At 42.2% G+C, this 18,917-nt stretch overlaps 2 protein-coding genes and 1 long non-coding RNA gene across 4 annotated transcripts; 2 read left to right on the forward strand and 1 right to left on the reverse strand.

Annotated features, from left to right (window-relative positions):
- Positions 1–494: 494 nt before the first annotated feature.
- Positions 495–1,566, forward strand: Osi20 (DUF1676 domain-containing protein Osi20). Its single transcript, XM_066298496.1, has 4 exons — positions 495–692; positions 749–896; positions 945–1,130; positions 1,192–1,566. The coding sequence occupies exons 1-4, from the start codon at positions 495–497 to the stop codon at positions 1,431–1,433; spliced, it is 774 nt and encodes a 257-aa protein (XP_066154593.1). The 3' UTR covers positions 1,434–1,566.
- LOC136348009 (uncharacterized) lies at positions 1,293–2,277 on the reverse strand. Its single transcript, XR_010733569.1, has 2 exons — positions 2,156–2,277; positions 1,293–2,047 (listed from the first exon to the last, which is right to left on the reverse strand). It is a non-coding gene; the product is annotated as an uncharacterized lncRNA (long non-coding RNA).
- Dip-B (Dipeptidase B) lies at positions 2,278–16,149 on the forward strand. Of its 2 annotated transcripts, XM_066298493.1 has the most exons (11): positions 2,278–2,401; positions 2,583–2,698; positions 3,854–4,065; positions 4,207–4,379; positions 4,447–4,610; positions 4,674–4,897; positions 6,615–6,777; positions 6,837–6,960; positions 10,975–11,074; positions 13,576–13,770; positions 15,933–16,149. In XM_066298493.1, exons 2-11 carry the CDS (start codon positions 2,670–2,672, stop codon positions 16,097–16,099), a joined length of 1,551 nt encoding a protein of 516 aa, XP_066154590.1. In that variant the 5' UTR covers positions 2,278–2,401; positions 2,583–2,669; the 3' UTR covers positions 16,100–16,149. The 2 variants fall into 2 exon arrangements, with proteins under 2 accessions (XP_066154590.1, XP_066154589.1); XM_066298492.1 differs by lacking the exons at positions 2,278–2,401; positions 15,933–16,149 and adding an exon at positions 15,653–15,861 and having other exon boundaries at positions 2,420–2,698.
- Positions 16,150–18,917: the final 2,768 nt, after the last annotated feature.

Here is an 18,917-nt window from a genome sequence, read left to right on the forward strand (position 1 = left end):
CTTGAGCTTTAGAAAGAGACACCCTGTATGATCTTTGTTTCCACAACAAAGCGATGCAAGATATTTAGTAGTGAATTAAGCAGATAGGGCTATAACTCATGAATTTATGCACATTCATCAATCACAAAGGAGTCCAAAAGTTTGTAGAAGAGAAACTTGGTGATATAAAAATTCACTCTCCGTACAAAAGTTGCATTACACCAAAAAGGAACAGCTCTCTTTCTACTGACCGCCATACATCATATCAGCAACCCAAATTTCAAATTCTGCATAGCTACATCTTTAAAAAGCAAATCGTTCGCCCCTGTCCGCATACCAAGTACTACCGGATCTATAGCGGAACCGCACCATCTTTGCTATGGTATTCGGGTACTGCCTAATCAATATACAAATCAGCAAAATACTGAGTGACCCGGTATGATAGTCGTATAAAACTGCACCCACTCTATTAAAAATTCATTGATTAGTTTCTTGTCAATCTGTGCACACCGAAAATGTGGAGGTTGACTTGTGCTCTTTTGGCTGTGGTCGCAGTTACGTCGGTGAGAGCTGAAAGCGTCTCACCCCGTTCGGGGGATGAGTTGGTCTCCACAGTACTCAGCAGGTGCGGGGGAATGGAATGTGTTAAGGAGTACGTCTTGGTGTACCTGGATAATGTGTTAGGACTGCAAACTGATGCTAGAAGTGCTCAGGTGATTAATTTTCTCTCACTTACATGTACAAAACATTAATTAGTACGGTATTTTAGAACATTGATAACGCCATTTACAAGCGCGTTGCCAGAGTTTTGGAAACTCAAGAGTTCAGGATGAGAGTTCCGGAAGTTCTGGCTGAAAGCACCGATATAGTCTACAATCCTTACAGCGGCTTGGATGTGATCACCAACGAAAACGAATGTAAGTAGATAGTTATGATTGAATTCTGACAATTAACGGAAGCCTCAGCTAGAGGACTCTTGAAGAAGAAGCTCCTGCTTCCATTCCTGCTTCTGTTCAAGCTGAAAACCAAACTTCTGATGCCGATCTTCGTATTGCTTACAAGTCTCAAAGCCTTCAAAGCTCTTATCCTATCTAAACTCGCCATCGTGCTGGTGCTGGGATTCATTATTTACCAGTTGGTTGGCAAATCAGGTACTTCACCTCATACCAAAACAATAACGTTGAATTTCATCTGCGCCTAACGTTTCTAAAGGAATGCCCATGCCGATGATGACTATGGCCCCAGCAGAGCCTCCCATGCCCCTATACGGCGCCCCAGTCCCAGGTCCGTCCACACCTCCCACCAGTTCGTACGAGCCAGGATGGGAACCCAACACAGGGGGACCATATTCTAGAGTCTGGACCGCTTCGAATAACGATGCCCAGAATATGGCTTATTCCGCATACTATCCAGGTCCTTCAACATCTACAGGGTCATCAACCAGCCGCCCTTAGGAGCTCCTCTAGATTGAAGTGTTAATTTATTTTTGATGAGTGGTTAATTTATTTTCCTTGTTGAGTCAATAAAGTTATTTACCAAATTGTGCCTTCAGTGTGCAATACCTCGCAATTCTAAAGACGTGTTAGATTATAAATTTTATAAAAGCGTGCTTAAATGATGTTTGTACAGAGTGACTAAAATTTGGAGGCTGCTAGGGAATCGATAACTGTAAAGGGCGTAGGAAAAAAAGTTGATTATTAATAGACTCCTAATAATTCAAAAACCGCAAGTCGATGGGACATGGGGCTAAAGCTTTCTGTTAGGTAATTGATCCGATTAGGTCAATGAAAAATGGAAATATCTGGTAAGTGTAGCACGTCGAGCCCACGTGCAGCTGTGCAATTCATAAAATTTATCTAATTTGGTTTAGGTACAAGTATTGAACTTTATGAAGGTTTTTGAAGCATTTTCTCAACTCTTATAAAACCCAAAAAGCGCTCGCAAACTGCGGCCATCTTACGTTCTTCCTGCTAAACCGCACGGTTTAAGTGCGCAGAACCCCAAAACGACTCTTGGCCATTTCACTCATTCGCTCATAGATGGTGACAGACAGTACAAACTTCTATGTCTGAAAAAATTGCAATACAACATTGCCAAATTACCATAAGCGCAATTTTGCAAATCATCTTTGCGTTATGAGTCAGAAGTCTACGTTCCTTTCATCAAACAAACTTACCTTAATTATAGATACAGCGAGGAGTCTTGCCAAAATAATTCATGTTCCTCAGACTTAAAGATAGCTGATGATCAGCTGAACCATGAAGTTCATATTTGGCAACACTGGCCATTGTCATGCATACTAACTCAAGGAAATCGGTAAAACCGCAACTCAAAGCTGTATTTTTAGCTATAAATTGTCAATTCCGTGATTCTACTCTTCAAAGCGACCTTGCAATACAATGCTAAATTAATTACTAATAAGGTAAGCATTTAAAAAGCTCATTAAGCTACTAGTGCAATCGGTCGTAAGTCGTGAGTTTTGAATCTTATCTCCATTTTTCGTTTTGAAAACGCTTAATAAAGATTGCTCTTATCGGGCTGTGTAGTTAACATTATCGGTCGATTGTTCAACTTAAAAATAAATAAATTCCGGCTCCACATAGGATACAAGGATATGCTTTATTTGAATGTAGACAAAAAGTGGGTAGTGGGTTTAGCATTGACAGTATTGATTGCAAGATTGTGTGAACATGAGTGGCAGCGGGAGCAACAGCACTGGGTAATTATAATTTTTTTTTTTGCTTTGTGTGGTCTAGTGGAATTTTTTAGTGTCAATTTACACATTTCATAGAACAAACATTAATATTGCTTCTACAATGATAATTGATCTAATATCCAGCATTTTATGGAATAAAATTCGCATTTTATCTCCTTCAACGTTATTTCAAAACGATCCAACCCAAAACAAAAAGGTATGATGTGTCCGCGTATTACAGGTGCGCGTGAACATTACGGATGCGCGTGCGTATAACTGCCGCCACGCACTTCCTGGACGTCAGTGTAGGGTCAGATGGATCAAGGGTTGAAGACAGTAATAGAAAGCTCTTGTGCACCAGACACTAGATATTCCCGTCGTTATTACCTTACCGTGATCAATTACTGATTATACCTCATTTTCAAAGTTCTCGAAACTATTTTTGTACCGGGTGTCACGGCAATTGTGTCCGACGAAGACACTTAAAACCTATTTGGTTTCCCTGGTTTTAAGTTAAAATTTTAATCAGCATTTAGCGTAACTCTTGATCGTACAAAGAGCAAAATTTAAAATGGCTCAGAGTAAAGTCCTCTTCAGATAGCAGAATAAGGCTAACGCTATAAGGCTGTTAATATTAGCACGAAATATACATTTATCCTGGAAAGTTTACTCAGCCGCAGCACCTCGATCTAATTAGAGCGTCGCCGATAAAACCCAAAACTGCCATGTGTATTCATAATTCCGTCGCTTATTTTGGCTTCAATAATAAGACGCTGAACTCGTTGTTTTAGCTATTTCCGGCGGATCCTCGAGACAACAAATAGAGACAGTCAAGTTATCAAGAACGTATTTGGTAGCTTAGCCAAATGTCTTTTCTATGTTAAATACAAATTGGTGGTTGTAAAAGTATGCACGTAATTAATGTCATGGTGCATTTGTGAATGAGATATTCTCCTGAACTTTCCAAGAGAACGGTGGTTCCAGGTAAAAATTAAATGGAACGCAGTTTTTCTTCAGTTTTATTCATTCTTTCCTTGGCCAGCCCGTAACTTTGCCCGATCCGGTAACTCTATTCTCCTGTGATTCACTATTCGAATTTGGAATGAGAAGTGTTCCTCTCTAACGTATTACTCTATGCATAAATTGGCGGAAATCTTAAACTGAATTCTCTATTTCCAGGCCCCCAGTTACTCAGTTTAAATCAGAAATATCTTTGGAGAGTACCAACTATGACTCCCTGGTTTTGGTTGCGTCGCCAGACCTCCCGCTCACGTCGAGTGCATTATCAACTACCATAGCCACAGCTCTGCATTTGGATCCAGCTTTGAAAACTGAAATAGCCGTTTTACCCATACCTTTACCCGCAAAACGACTGGTATATTCACCCACAGGTAATAAGGTGCATTTAATCAACAGATTTGACGAACACTTTTGTCGGAAATTTATTGCCGTCTTTATTTTTTATTTATTCTTTAGTGTTTATAATCATGCTCAAATGTGAACTAATGATGTTGTATTTTTTGCAAAAATAGGGCCCTTGGATCTGGATTACGATGATGTTAGGGTCTTCAAGAAGGCTGCAGCTGCTGGCGTGAAAAGGGCATTAAAAGCTGGAAGCAAGCGACCTTTGCTGGTTATTCCTGAAATTCCTTTTCATGATGGCCAGTTGGTGGCGATACTTGGAGCCTTAGAAGCTTTATATACAGTAAGATAATAACTTAAAAAATGCGAACAACGGGTTATGTTTCGTTTAATTTTCTTACCTTTTTCAGCCTCTCCAAGTTAGAGAGCATGATCCCAGCAAGATCAACAAAGTTGAGTATTTGGGTTTATGGACTCCAAACGCTTCCAAAACTAAGGAATTGGTTCAGCTCGCACAAGTCCTGGAATCTGGAAGACGAGTAGCTTGTGATATCGGAGGAGCTGATCCGGAAAGGTACATGTAGAAGAACCATGCACAAAAGAATCTTCTCTACCAAGAGATTTCTGTTTATTTCAGGATGTGTCCTCCCAAAGTGGAAGAATATGTCACCGCTTTATTTTCGGGGTCCTCAATCAAATACAAGGTGATTAGTGATATAAACCAAATTACCAAGGAATATCCATTATTTGAAGCTGTAAACAGAGCGGCCAGTTCTCAGGAAAGACATCGAGGACGAATCATGTTTTTGGAATATGAACCGGCTGAAACGCCGAAGGAAACTTTGTTCCTGGTAGGGAAAGGTGAGATGGTTTTACTTTGTATTTATATGCAAGATTTTAAGAATAGTCATTTTTGCGAAGCCAAGTTCTCGCTAAATATATATATCAGAGATTTAGCAGTTCGTGAGTTTTAGTATTATGGTATTAGAGTTTGTAATAAGATAACGACGAACAAACAGAGCCATCTCGGGATGAAGCACTGTCAAACGAGGTTACTATTACCGCTACTATTAAATGACCAAGTGTTGCGGAATCTCCTTTTAGACTTTGGTACCTCCCCAGAATTGAAAAAGAGAGACAAAAAGAGAAAATGGACAATAGAGATATAAAAGGACAGAGTTCCGATCAAGTAATAGAAATTTCGTTAATTTATTTATCTATACTTGGTTAATAAATTAAAATTATTAAATAAGGAGAATTTTCCCAATATTATTCCAACATATACAAATGGACAGTAGTTGTATAGCCTAAAAGGGTCTTAGCTGACGGGGCCAAAGTCTATTAATTATTTTCACGCAACGAAATAAAAGAAAGTTGGAAATGTGGCGTTGAAAAATTGCACACAACCTAAGCTAAGAGTGCGTTTGACTGTACCTGTATCTAACTTAATTGCCAGGGGCATTATGCCCATATGTATGAAATCGATCAGAATTTGATCCCGGCAATCAATAATTATTTTCCGACACAATAAACTTTAGTAAACATTTAGCAAGATGAAAATAATAATAACGCGCTTTGTCAATTCGTATACAATACACAATAAGTTGTATTATTTTTTACTAAAGACTAATTACATATCATTAATATTATCGTCGTTTATAAAGGAATTATATACATATATTAATGTTTCGTTGAAATTGTGATAAAACAAGTTTATTAGCGTTATCTTGAAAATATGGTGAACGAGTGTTATCATGTATAATGTGTACTGTTAAGGTATATACCACCATGGCTGTAATCATGGCGGCACAATGGCGTAAAGGATAAGAGACATATAGACGAAAGCGGTGGAAAGGTTTTAATTTACCATATGGTAAATTAAAATCCTCTTCACGCTATATATCTACATATGTATATTATACATGTACACACTTCCTGGATGTCGACGAGAAAATGTGGGTGGATTAAATGGGTGGGGCGCCGAGTTTGAATAGCCCTCTACACAAAGGACATTGTCAGTGTCAATCGTCAAGCGTAATATCAATTTTTTTTTTATTTTATCGTTAAGTTTTTGAGCAATTTGTTTCAAAAATATCATAGAATTGGAGAAAGAGCTAATTTGTTTTCGTTACATGATCGTGCTTGAATTAGATATATTTAAATAGATGATTATATTTTATTATTCAATATAGGAGAGGTATTGTATGACTTAAAGGCAAGGGCGTAAAGACAATAAATTTATTAGTAATTTACCCAATGTCAAACAAAAATGATAAATTGTTTCCACCAAATTATCAAGATTTTGGTGTAATCTGGTGTCTCACAACATAAGATTTCTACGGTTTAACGATTTATTAACAATAACAATACCATTATTTGCGAGATATTCGGTTATGTCCGTAATTGATCCAGAGCTAGCCAACAATCGGTTTCTATGAACCCGTATATAATTGATTCAGGTGTGGATAGTCACCATGTTTGGGGAACATGGAATGGAAGCCAATATAACAAGACGCTTATCTTATTATTTAGTTATATAAAACGAACTTATTTGATTAAAAAGTCGTTTCTCTTTAAGGGGTTACCTATGATACTGGTGGTGCTGACGTGAAAATTGGGGGACACATGTTAGGTATGTCTAGAGACAAATGTGGGGCGGCCGCCGTGATCGGGTTCATGCAAGTAGTGAAACTCCTCCAACCAAAAAACATCCGAGTTGTAGTCGGAGTCGGCCTCGTTAGGTAGTCCCTTGGAAACCGAATAAATAACGATTTCATAAACTTTTATTTCAAAACAACAGAAACAGCATTGGTTCAAACAGTTACGTGGCCGACGAAGTCATCACTGCCAGATCAGGAGCCAGGGTTAGAGTCATCAACACTGATGCCGAAGGAAGAATGATAATGGCCGATATTCTATGCAAAGTAAGTCCTGGTGTTTACTCAACATTGCCACGGGTCCTGCCCTAATCAGTTGTTTATTAAATACGTATTAGAAATAATTTTTTGAATAGCTAATGAATTCCGCCTTAAATGCCACGAGCCTTTTTTATCCATAAGCATACGAATTGCAAATTAAAGGTAAACAGCAATTAAACAATTAGCAACCCTTTTTTAGTGGTTTGTGAAGCAATCTTTTGCTCTAGATTTATCGGATCGCTGTTCCGTATAATTGATGGTGTGTGGTTTTTAAATGGGCCATTGCCAATCTAGAAGAGAGGCGCGCCCCGATTGAACTTAAAAATGTAACTGTCCGCATAGATGTGTTTCAATGTCTAGCAGTGCCCCCGTCCCCCCTGCCACTTCTATTTGCTTATGGAACAGTACCATTTACCGTAAATAATGCAAATATAAAAAAGGAAAATCCTGCGAAATATTATTAATAGACGATGCCATGACATTGCATTATACGCATATTATGCCATTCGTTTACTTTCAAATAGGACTGAACGATAAAAACCCATAAAAATCCTGTTAATACACCTTCCCAATCGGGTAAAACTACCGTTTCTGCATATAAAAAACCTAATTGAATTCATGTACCTGTTATTTATCCAGTATTTTTACATTTTTCCCTGTAAATGTCACACGTGATTCTGATCTTCGCATTATGTAATAGAAACGTGAATTGCAATTCCACCTACTTGCCTTTTGTTTGCATTCGGTCTGGGGCTGCATTAGCATTCATTGAAAACCTGTCCATTAGTCTAGTATAAGAAAATCTGCTATAGTTTGAAAGTACATAATATTGCATACATATAAACAATGAAGGGTTTATTGTAATTTATTTACTATTGAGTAACTATGCTCCTCATATGGGACTTTGTGTTTATTCTCCGATGAAGTATGATAATATCATAACGCAGTTAGGTCCGAAGGTAGGTAGTAGATATGAGATTAGATAATCACTACACATGATGAAATTCATTATTACATAGCTTGTGTGACAATAATTAAACAGAATTACCGGTTATTATATTCAATATAGGTAAAATTTTTGATATCTGCATTTTTTGCTGCAGTTGCAGGGGAGTTACGTAAAATATGGATATTATGACGTAAATACGTTGTTCTCCATGAACCTGTTCTGGCTTTTTGTTGTGTCCCGGATTTCACCAGGATTTCTAGAAACGAAAGTACTCATTGCGGTACTACGAAGGTGCCTTTAGCATAGGGTATCCTATTATGACCGGTTATTTCAAAAACTGAAAAGAAGCGCGGTGTTTATTTAAGAAGTTCAGAGTTTTTGTTGTAATAAAGAGTATAGCCATGGGGGTTATTGTTGGAACACAATATCCGATAAATGACTTCGTCGTGATCGATTTTTTTGACGAAATTTTCAAAGGTATTTTCGCATAGTGATTGCTTGATTTCATCAATGGGCGTTGAATCTCGTCTTTCAGTTCAGGAATCGTTCTTGGGTTATTGGCATTCAGATTTCTTTTCAAAAAAAAAAAAAAAAAAAAAACCGAAGAAAAAAATCCAACGGCGTCAAATCGCATGATCGTGGTGGCCACGTCGTGCGGATACCTCTCCCTTGAAATTTCATCTTCGACAATTCCATTGTTTCACTTGCTGCACGGCAGGTTGCACCGTCCTGTTGAAACCACACGTCTGTGAGATCAATTGCAGCAATTTGAGTCTAGAAGAAGTTGTTACGGTAACGATCGCCGTCGGCGCTAACCACATTGCCAGTCGCACTCACGAGGAAGAACGGTCCAATCACTCCGCCGATCCACAATGCGCACCCAAGAGTGGCTCGTGATGGATGCCTGGGACGTTGAAGAATCACCCTTGGACTCGCGGCTCCCCAAATGCGACAACTCCGTTCGTCTGCATAGCCATCAAGTAGGAAATGCTCTTCGTCAGAGAAGGTGTTTTTTTTTTGTCGAGAAATCACCATTCACTTGTTGCTCTAACATTCGTATTGTGAGCGTTCGAATTTCTCCATTAGCCACTGCAGCGCGAGGAGGAGGATTATGGTCGAAGAAAAATCCAGAGGATTTTCCAACGGGCTCCGCGAGACCCCCGCCATTTTGCTAGCGAGTTTTTACAATTTTTCGTTTTCTAATCCTCCACAACTAAACCTTAATGCTTCGACCTGACGGCTTTCCAAATACAATGCTGTGCGAATAACGAAGGAAAAATGGTGATAATTTCAAAATAAACGATATTGACGGGACGTTCTGTATAAAGGCGGCTTTTACCTGTGTACTTTCAAGTGTCTTTACCCTCCCGCAGTATTTCGTTTCCTGAGATCTTTCCTCCCACCTCCTGCGCGAAGCGTGCTGTTGGACAGGGACAACGTTCAAACTTCGCTTGGCGAATTTTCCGACTAAGGACCTTCCTACTGAACAAGAAGAAAAGCTTTTACGGATATTTTGCGTCGTTGTATTAGTTCAATTTCACTCTGAAAAATTTACAGTCGCAGATGCCCATACTGAAGCGAGAAATCGTTATGATTTGTCCATTCAGATGTCCTGACGTGACAGAGCACACCTTTCCCTGCGTTTCCCGCAACTCTCCTCACTGGACACTTTTCCATTTCGCTCGCTTCTCGCAAGGTTCAGGAATCACAATTTCGCGACAATTTCCGGACTTCATCGTCATGCGAATGGTTCATCAATCTTTAGCGTTGTTGCGAAGATCCAGCCTGCGACATCGTCCTTTCAACAACCCCACCGTGTTGTCAGTATCACGTTCTTGTTATTAGTTTTGTTTCCTGGTGATCATTAGAAGGCTCTTTAGTATGCATTTTCTGTCTTCGTTACACGGTGTAAATGCGTCGTTAAGTCGGTTCCGAAACGGTCAAACGTCCATCTGACCGCTACATAATCGAACTCCCCTAACCCTTTAAGTTAGGTGGAAAAAACTGGGGATCGGACGCCAAGGAACCGGCGCACCCACGTGCCACGTGCTGAAAGGTGTCAGGAAAGTGCCACACGATACTTTCGAAGGGTTAAGTGGCAAAAAATGGCGACATATGGTAAATAAGCGGGCAAAAAGGAAAAGATGTAATTACATACTCATAATGTGAATATTTGAGCGACCCTTTGCGGGGCAGTAAGGGCCCTTTAATTAGAACGGAGCTAGTCATGTGTAGCTTCATTAGAAAATTTGCCTCGGGTTTTTTCTATGGAAATTTTGAAAAGCGGTTCCCACGCCTAACCGTTGGGGTATCGCCGAGTAGCCGACTGCAAATTAGTACGGAGGATTGCTCAATTCGTCGGTGCTAGGGGCGCATCTTCAAAGACCAAAGCCCCCGGAAGTGGTAGGTCTCAGTCCTGTCTGCAAAAAAAAAAAAATGAAATGAAAGGTGTTTTTTTTTGGCTCGTAAAACCCAAACCCCTTTCCCTGATTCACTCTAATCCTACGTATTGATTGATCATCTGCCGGTAGGGCTGAATGCAACGTACATGTGATTTTTACACAAAGAAAGCACCACATGACGCCGCGCCGAAGATTAAGTGCCGTTAGTTAATTCCGGTATGGCGAAAACCCGAAAGGGTGCAAATAGCCTGATGTCTTAGGTACCACGTGCCAGGCGTGTGCCAGGGATCGGTTTTTAAGAGGCAGATGTCACGTATAAATAAGGGTTCCCGGTTCACCTGTAACAATTAGACGGAACCTTTAGATTTCTGCCCATTGTGCAGTTTGCGGATGGCAATGATCCACAACCTTCGCAAGCATGTCTAGCCCATTACTTTTCTCGGAAGCAATTGATATGTGAAAAATAAATCTCATACATGAATAAAGTCACGTGTCAAAGCACTACAGTGTAATTACAGGCGGCATATTTTCCTACTCTATTTTCAGACTATTTTTTTCATGTAAATTACAGATATTTAAATAACATTCATGTGCGTCATACAAGAAAAATCCGTTACCTTGCGTTTTATTGAAATGCGTCGTTAAGCCTCAATGAAGTTTTTGTTTCAGTTCAAGGAGGAGGCCCTTACAGCCGTCAACCCTCACTTATTTACCGTGGCCACCCTCACTGGACATGCCTGCTTAACGGTCGGTCTTGGATATTCCATTGGTGAGTTCAACTATAATAGATAGATAACAGTACTGAACACACGACACGCATTGGCCTATGTGCATCTTCAGTCAAAATTAGCTCCAACAAGCAGAACCGCTATCTGTCCCCATTTCCATTAAAATAATTACCTCGCAACACCGTAAAATAACATTATGGACGTACCAGCAAGTGGACTTAGATAACGGCTGATCACACACCTTTTTTCTAGTTTTGATTAAAATTACTCTAAAAACCACTACCATTTTTACAGTAAACCCTGTTAAGTTTATCGTTCTTGCAGGGAACGGAACGGAGATTTTCGAGCAATTTGATATTTATCCAGAGGCGTAGCGATCCAAAAGTGTACGTTTCCCTGCTTAATGGCGACATTTCGCCCTTTCAAGAATTACCTATAAACAGATGCCACGCGATTTTCCCGTATTGCACATTTCAGTGGTTAAGCGTTTGAAGTTGCCATGATTTGCCAGAGGAAATGGGGATTATTTTCCAGGAAAAAGGGCTTCGTTATGATATTGGTGTATCGTGCCACACGTTACTGTGCCGATCCATGTCGATGCGCCTGACGCACTAGTGATGCGGCGGTGGCCGAACGGAAATCGAAAAGGTCAGTGCGTTTGCCGAAAGAGTCATTTTATTCAATGGCCGCCAAGGTGACCCGACTCGGTGCCGCTAGACTTTTTTTCCACATTCGTTCCATCCATTTTGACGAATCGGCGGAAACGGAGGCCGCATTTTTTGACAATTGGCGAAGTTCCGAGATTTCCCCGAGGTCCCGATCCAACCCGAAGTGACCTGGCAGATCCTGCGCGCACGCAAGTGCGTCCGTCTAACTCATTTTTGAAGGCAGATCGCCACCTCGTTGCGCCATATTGAGGAGAAGCGCAACTTGCGACCTTTCCGTGACACGATCCAACTCTTCCGGAGTCCCCGACGATGCATTTTTTATCATGTGCGTACGCACAACAACAAATAGCATTTAACCAATCATGCAAATTGAGCTACGGTATAGTGTGTAGTATCTTCATTGATGGGCATAATACCACAACAACAATTATAAAAAAAACGCAGACCTCTACCAGTTATTTAAACAAACAACTGGTCAATAATAACATGCCACAGACGTCAGGAGTAATGAACGTGTTATTTCCCGAGAAAATGTTGGCCAATAAGCCACAATTCTTGCTTGTCATAGTTTCCGAGATCCGCACATAGCGCACGTAGATTACTAAATTTATTGCTCAATATTTGCTCGATGTGGGACTTACGGAGAAGTCGGGTCGTACCGGAGGGTGGCAACGTTAAGCGCCCTCGTGAGCGAGCGTCATCGAGGAGTCGCGTCAGCGACGAACCGAAACGCGAAGGTTCGCGTAGCGCCAGCGGGAGTAATGGGAGGCCTGCGGGATATACGAAGCGCTCATTCCCGCTGCCGCGGCGCGCTCCGTCATCGAGGCACGTGACGGAATGCAAAAGAGAAAAAACGCCGCGCCGGGGCGTCACATCTGTTCTTGAAATTTCGCAGTCACATCGACTGGTCGAAGCGTGGCTTCGCATGTCTGGACAATGTCCATTTTTGAGTCCTCTGAGGCGCGATCGTCACGTCGTCGAGGTTGAGAGGTGCCATCGGCGGGCCGAGCGACGGGCGAAAAACGCTTTTCCGAGTTTATCGAATTGCGAAACTTCGCCCGAAATCGTCGTGCCCCGGAGAGGTGGACACCCGGCAAGTAGGTGAACCTCGGCCCCCTCCTGAAAGCGTCGCCGCGAAAACCCGGATGTATTTCGTGGTAGGTGTGCAAATTCATTGTCCCGCCACTGTAATTTGTATTGTTAGTCATTATTATCCACGAGATATTCGTGATTGTAATTTTTGGCCGAGATGGCCGAGAAATTGGCTTTGGAGAAAGACGCGTCCCGTTAGTTGACCCGTTAATAATAAAGAGGCGTGCTCTTTCTTTCAAATAATGCCTATATAAAGGTTGCTTTTTTCACTTCCCGGTAATCTTAATGATGTTGCACACCCAAAATTCACAGTTATTCCGCTGTCCCAAATGCATTTAGTTACGATGCAGGAAACGATCGAAGATATTGGATTTATAATGACGGAGAGTCACGTATAAAGGCACTAATGTTCTGCCAGTACGACCAGTCAATATTTCCTTTAAAGTTACTTGGAATAAATTTAATAGTAATTAAACGCTAATTTAAAATAACACTTTTCTTCTGCTGCCATCGCGTTTATGAATATTCATTCCGGGATAATTACCAATTTCAAATACTGCCTTATTTGGCTCTACTTACCTTAGACAATAGTTACCTTAAAGCAAACACCACCTAATCAATCTTCATTATGGGATCTCCGAAGGAAATCTTCCAATTAGGGTGCCTCCTCTGCTATATAATATGTTAATTAGAAAATTTCCACACACAAACAGATGCGATTATTGTAGAGATGAAAATTCATTAGATCAGATTCCCACCATTACGGTGTTGCGGTTTTTCAGTTGTCGATAATGGTCCAGCGCATAAGGCGGGACACGGCAGGAGGCTGCAGCAGGCCTCGGAGGAGATCGGCGACCCGTTCGAGGTGTCCACGTTGAGGAGGGAGGACATCGCGTCCCACAGAGGGGTCGCCGAAGGCGACGACGTCGTCCAGGGGGAGTCGAAACCGTCCACGCAGTCGATGAGGGGACATCAAGGTACGTTTCCACGCGTGCGCGCACGGGTAATTCTGATAAAGTACAGTTTCCCGGTAAGCGAGTGGAAATTACGTGATCAGAAAATGTCTGATCAGTTTCAATTCCACGAACTTGAGCGCAATCGAATCGTCATGGGTAGCGCGGTTTCAGCGATCATTTATAGGTAAAAGTTTAATACACTGGCGAGCATGAAATTCGGGTCACTTCAGTATTTTCGAAATTTTTGCCTTCCCAACTTCCAAAAAAATAAAAAAGGATAGCCTTTAACGGTTCCGAGGTTCTTTAACCTTGTCAAGGGTAAATGGTAAAAAAAAACGCGATTCTGTACCCAAATAACCCATGTATTGTGCAGGTGTCCATTACCCAAGCACTGTAACATTTTTGAACACAATTTTGTGCTCAACTCATAATGACATTAATATCGCGTATTTCCCCCTCTAGCGTTTGTGACAGCCTGCAAGCGTCGGGGCATGCTTTCAATGAGGTTGCGAATAACATCCTGGGGTAGGTTCTCCCATATTTCCTGAAGAAATTCTCGCAATTCCCCAGCCGTTCTTGGACCGGTTACACGACTGCGAAGACGTCTTCCCATCTCGTCCCAAACATGTTCTATGGGATTTAGGTCGGGACTTCGCGCAGGCCAGTCAAATCTCCGTATTTGAACCTCATCCATGTAAGCGGTCACGATTCTTGCAACGTGGGGCCTAGCATTGTCTTGCATAAAAATCGAGTTATCCCCCAGAGACCCCATGAACGGCTTGACATGATCTTGCACGACCTCCGGCAAGTACCTGTGCGCAGTTAGGGATCCATTTTGAATGAAAACTAACTCCGTACGGACATTAGAAGAGATTCCTCCCCAGACCATAACTGATCCTCCACCAAATGGAAGACGTTCGGCTATACATGCTTGGGCATACCTTTCTCACACGTCTCACAGAACCAGTAAGACAAAATCGAGATTCATCTGAGAGTATGCCAGCGAAAAATATCACCTCTCTTTCAATACATTTATATTTGAAAATTTCAAAGTGACCCGAATTTCATGCTCGCCAGTATATTTGGAATACCGTTTGCGAGTAGCGGTGTTCCCTCGCAAGAACCAAATTGCTCTCTGCGGTTCTCACGCTTGATTAGCCGAAGAAACGATGTTTGATACTCGTACATATCAAAACAGTAATCCGACCGTACTTAGCGCGGTTCGGACTTTAATCGGGAAAACTTGACCGGCGATAAATCTCGCAAAACTAAAAAAGGAAAGCTCGTCCGAAGTTGCGTGATTCGAGCTTTCGTTTTTCACGTACACGAGCTTTGAAGTTTGAAAATTGTCCGATTGCAATTGCGACCGTTCCTTGAGATACTTGCAGCCGAAATTTCAGCTTGGTGGTTACGTAATTGGCCTTTCCAAGCTGCGCCCGGCAAACATTCGGGGGCTCGGCCCCCTCTAATCACCCCATTCCTTCGCGCAACGACGCCGGCCGATGCTTCGGCGCAACTTTAAAATCGGGACTTTTCCGCACATGTTCGTCTTTTTCTCCCGCGTTACACGTGGAGCACGGCTCAAACATACAGAGTGTCCACAAGACAACTTCGTAGGCAAACATTTTAACTCGATTCTCGACTAACGATAATAACCAGAGCTTCTGCAAGGTAAGTATTCGCCTCTATGCCGCGTTCCTCACACTTACGCTTCAGCTCTACTATTTTCCCCGTTTCACGCGCACCATTTTTTGTCATTTCCTCGGGTAATTTTCCGGCATGTGAGAGTGGTGAGTGTGAAGAGCGGGCAAAGCTTCCAGCAATAACTTACCAATCGCTTTTGCTCATGCAGTCAGCAATCAAGTCCCGCCCTCCGGACTACCTAATTCTGTTCCGATTTCAGGGCCCGTAGGGTTTCTCCTCCTCGCCTCCGGTTTGATAGACCACGGTTCTGGCAGCTCCAACCCCTTGAAATACAGTCATTTGGACATCGCTGGATCGGCGGGGGATTTACCCGATCCAGCGACTGGATCGCCAGTCTTAGCTTTAAGCCGAGCTTATGTTTTATAGCGGAATGCGGTGCTTCACTTTCAATAAAGACTTTTCACTCTTTGCGTTTTCTTCTGTAGCGAAACTTTACCAAAACCCATTAACTCACACCAAATATAATTATCTTATGCTAGGGCCTGTGGCGTTCTTACTCTTGGCCTCCGGTCTGGACGCTCATGGCTCCGGAAGCGACAGGCCCCTCAGATACAGTCACTTGGATATCGCTGGGTCAGCTGGATCGATGCCCAGACCTCCGACTGGAGCGCCGATTCTCGCTCTGGCCAAGTCTTTTCTCCTGTGAAAGCAAACTTTCATGTATTGTGAGGAGTATTATTAAAGGCTTTTAATGTCTGCACGTGCATCCTTTAGTTCTTTCTAACTCTAGGAATTAGTATTGCATACTGCCACACTGCGAATAAACGGTCAAGCTTTATATGCAGCAGGAGTCCTGTTGCTAGGAAAGTAGTGTTCTAGCATAAATATACACTTTCATTGCGGAATGCTCGGCTATACGTAATGCAAGTAAATGAGTTTAGGTGTGTACCATTGTGTGCGCTCCTTTCGAAGGAATTGGGTTATGCCTAGTTGTTTCAATGTCTTCCATGAAATGTCTCTTGAAAGCTGACTGGGGACGGGAGAATGAGGAAACGTTGTTTTTTTTTCCAATGCGAGAAAACACGAAAATGTCTTGCTACGATCGAGGAGCGCATGTCGGTGCACGCTCGTCGTGTGTGAAGTACCGCCGCAGCCCGCCATCGCGGTTTTCTGGTTATTTTAATAGCGCGATTTCGAATGGGCACAGTCGAAGAAGAGAAAATTAAATGATATATTGGAGCCAATGGGGCAGGATGATTTGGACATTCCTGAACAACGTTCTCCCACAAAATTGAGCGCACTTAGCCAAACAAGAGCAAAAAATTAAAAATCGACAAAAAAATTGATCGGAGAGTCGGGGACGATTTGGTTTCATCGGTACCTCGTGGACCGTCCAACTTCTGCGCAGTCGTCAGGAGCTTAATGAGAATTTTCCAGGTGAAAACTCGGCGATGTGAATCCAAGAGGGAAAATATTCGTCAAACTTTTTTCACGAGGAAAAGCATGCGAGGTGCAATTGTAGTCGGAGCGCATTCCACAATTCGGAAAATTATGAATAAATATCGATACGAAGGAACATCTAAAAATAATACCGGGAGAGGAAGGAAGGGAATTCTTGGTGCTAACGACGAACATTTTATTGTGCGTCAAATCGAATGGGGCCCCAAGCTCGCCGCATGGGTGACCTCAAGGATTGGACGGCCAGCGTCCTCAGAACCACTTCGCGGGGTGCTTAGAAAAAATACTTATAACGGACGAGGAGCTCGGAAGAAACCATACATCCCCATACGTATCTAAAGCACTAGAGCGACTAAAGCTTACTCGGGGACGCGTTAATGGACTGGAGTTTTGAGCCTCAGTTATCTTCCCTGACGGAACCGAAATGGCCATTTTTGGACCGAATGGAAAACAAACTGCATGGATAAAACCGAAAATGGAAAGGACCGTCGCGACTGTTGAGCACGATGGGCAATATGTGATCTTGTGGGCGCGTACCTCTGCCAGCGGTACCGGAAAATTGCGCCTCGTCAACCGAATAAGGGACAGACGTTTTTACATGTATTTGCTGAGGGAAAATTTGAGGGCCTCAGCTGAAAACTTCCCCCCCGTAGCCTTGTGGGGGTAGTTCTAGGGTAGTAGTAAACCCCATCGAGTAAACTAAATGGAAACCCCGAAAGCGAGGAGGAATTTAAAAATGGAAATCTTGCCGCATGAGAGAAAATGTCACCTGATTACTCAGTTGAATTGGTCCAATCAGTGCTGCGAAGACTTCGAGCCGTCCTAAGCTCCCAGGGGAACTCCCCAAACTGTCGAAATTGAACTTTATTTTTGACGTATTTGCTATAGTGGTCCGCGCCCAATTTGTGACGCAATTTAACGATTTATAATGACACTTCGGTGCATTAATTCCTCATTTCGAAAAATATTCAAACATTTCGTTATCTGCTACGATCCAAAATATCACATAAATCAATGCTCCCAATGAAACCTAAATTCGCTAATCCCAGATGATTATTTGGGGAATTGGATCGTTCCATCTTACGTACGATCAATTTCGTGAATAACTGTGTGCGTTCCCACGCCGGTCCTCGAAATTCGTACATTAACGTACACGTTCCGTAAGGCCGCACATTGTCGCACCGAGTTGTGTGCGAAGAAGGTACACCGCTCGTTTTTACATCTCATTTCGTTAGGTACCCGTGGCAAGATCGAAATTTAAAACGGCACCGATTTACTGCGGAGGTATCGCAGATGCTGGAGGTTCATCATGCATTTCAAGTTTTGCTTCTATTCCGCCTCTGTCGAAATCAACCAGCGGGAGACAATGTCAGGGCTACGTGCTGGAGGTGTGTAAACGCATGCAGAAGCGTGGTAGTGGTTAAGTGGCAACTTGCGACCAGGAAATATTTTGAATGGGCTTAACGATGATACAATAAGAACAAGACCGAATCAGTTTACGTTTCTACAGTGGTATTGGGGTCAATCAGAAAACGGTAAATTACATAAGCGGACACGCAACTTTAACACACTGTAACTGACAAATGGCCATTTTACGGAAAGGCCACGTCTTCCAAGTGACTCGGGAATTGGGTCATTACTCCGTTAGGTCCGTATATATTCTTAAGGGTTCAATGGCGATGATTCACGTTTTGCGTGATTTCATGAGCAAAAAGCATCGGAACCAGGGACGGAGAGCGTTTCGTATTTTAAGAAAGTTGATGGGTATTTTTTTGAGGAAATCGCGTTTAATTTTGAAATTAATGTTTTTAAGGTGGATTCGGCGAGTCTACGTCTCGTCGCAAATTATATCCATTTATTCCATATTTAGGTGGTCATGTCGAAGAAATCGAAGCGTTATACCGAGGAATGAGCCAACTAAAACAGATTATCCCCGAGTTGAACACAGGCAGTAAAATGCCTTCAAGTGAAGTTTGACCGGTAAAATTGACCGCAAGCGGGTTCGCCATCTTGGATGGAGACCCACTTCCAAGTAACGTTTTACCCAACGTCCATCGAAATAGGTA

Source organism: Euwallacea fornicatus, chromosome 30, assembly GCF_040115645.1.
Source record: "Euwallacea fornicatus isolate EFF26 chromosome 30, ASM4011564v1, whole genome shotgun sequence".
NCBI lineage: Eukaryota > Metazoa > Arthropoda > Insecta > Coleoptera > Curculionidae > Euwallacea > Euwallacea fornicatus.

Coding starts and splice junctions, on each gene's coding strand:
- Osi20 (XM_066298496.1), top strand. CDS start 495: ATGTGGAGGTTGACTTGTGCTCTTTTGGCTGTGGTCGCAGTTACGTCG. Junction 897..944: donor GATCACCAACGAAAACGAAT/GTAAGTAGATAG, acceptor CGGAAGCCTCAG/CTAGAGGACTCTTGAAGAAG. Junction 1,131..1,191: donor CCAGTTGGTTGGCAAATCAG/GTACTTCACCTC, acceptor ACGTTTCTAAAG/GAATGCCCATGCCGATGATG.
- Dip-B (XM_066298493.1), top strand. CDS start 2,670: ATGAGTGGCAGCGGGAGCAACAGCACTGG. Junction 6,961..10,974: donor TGGCCGATATTCTATGCAAA/GTAAGTCCTGGT, acceptor TTTTTGTTTCAG/TTCAAGGAGGAGGCCCTTAC. Junction 11,075..13,575: donor CGGTCTTGGATATTCCATTG/GTGAGTTCAACT, acceptor GCGGTTTTTCAG/TTGTCGATAATGGTCCAGCG.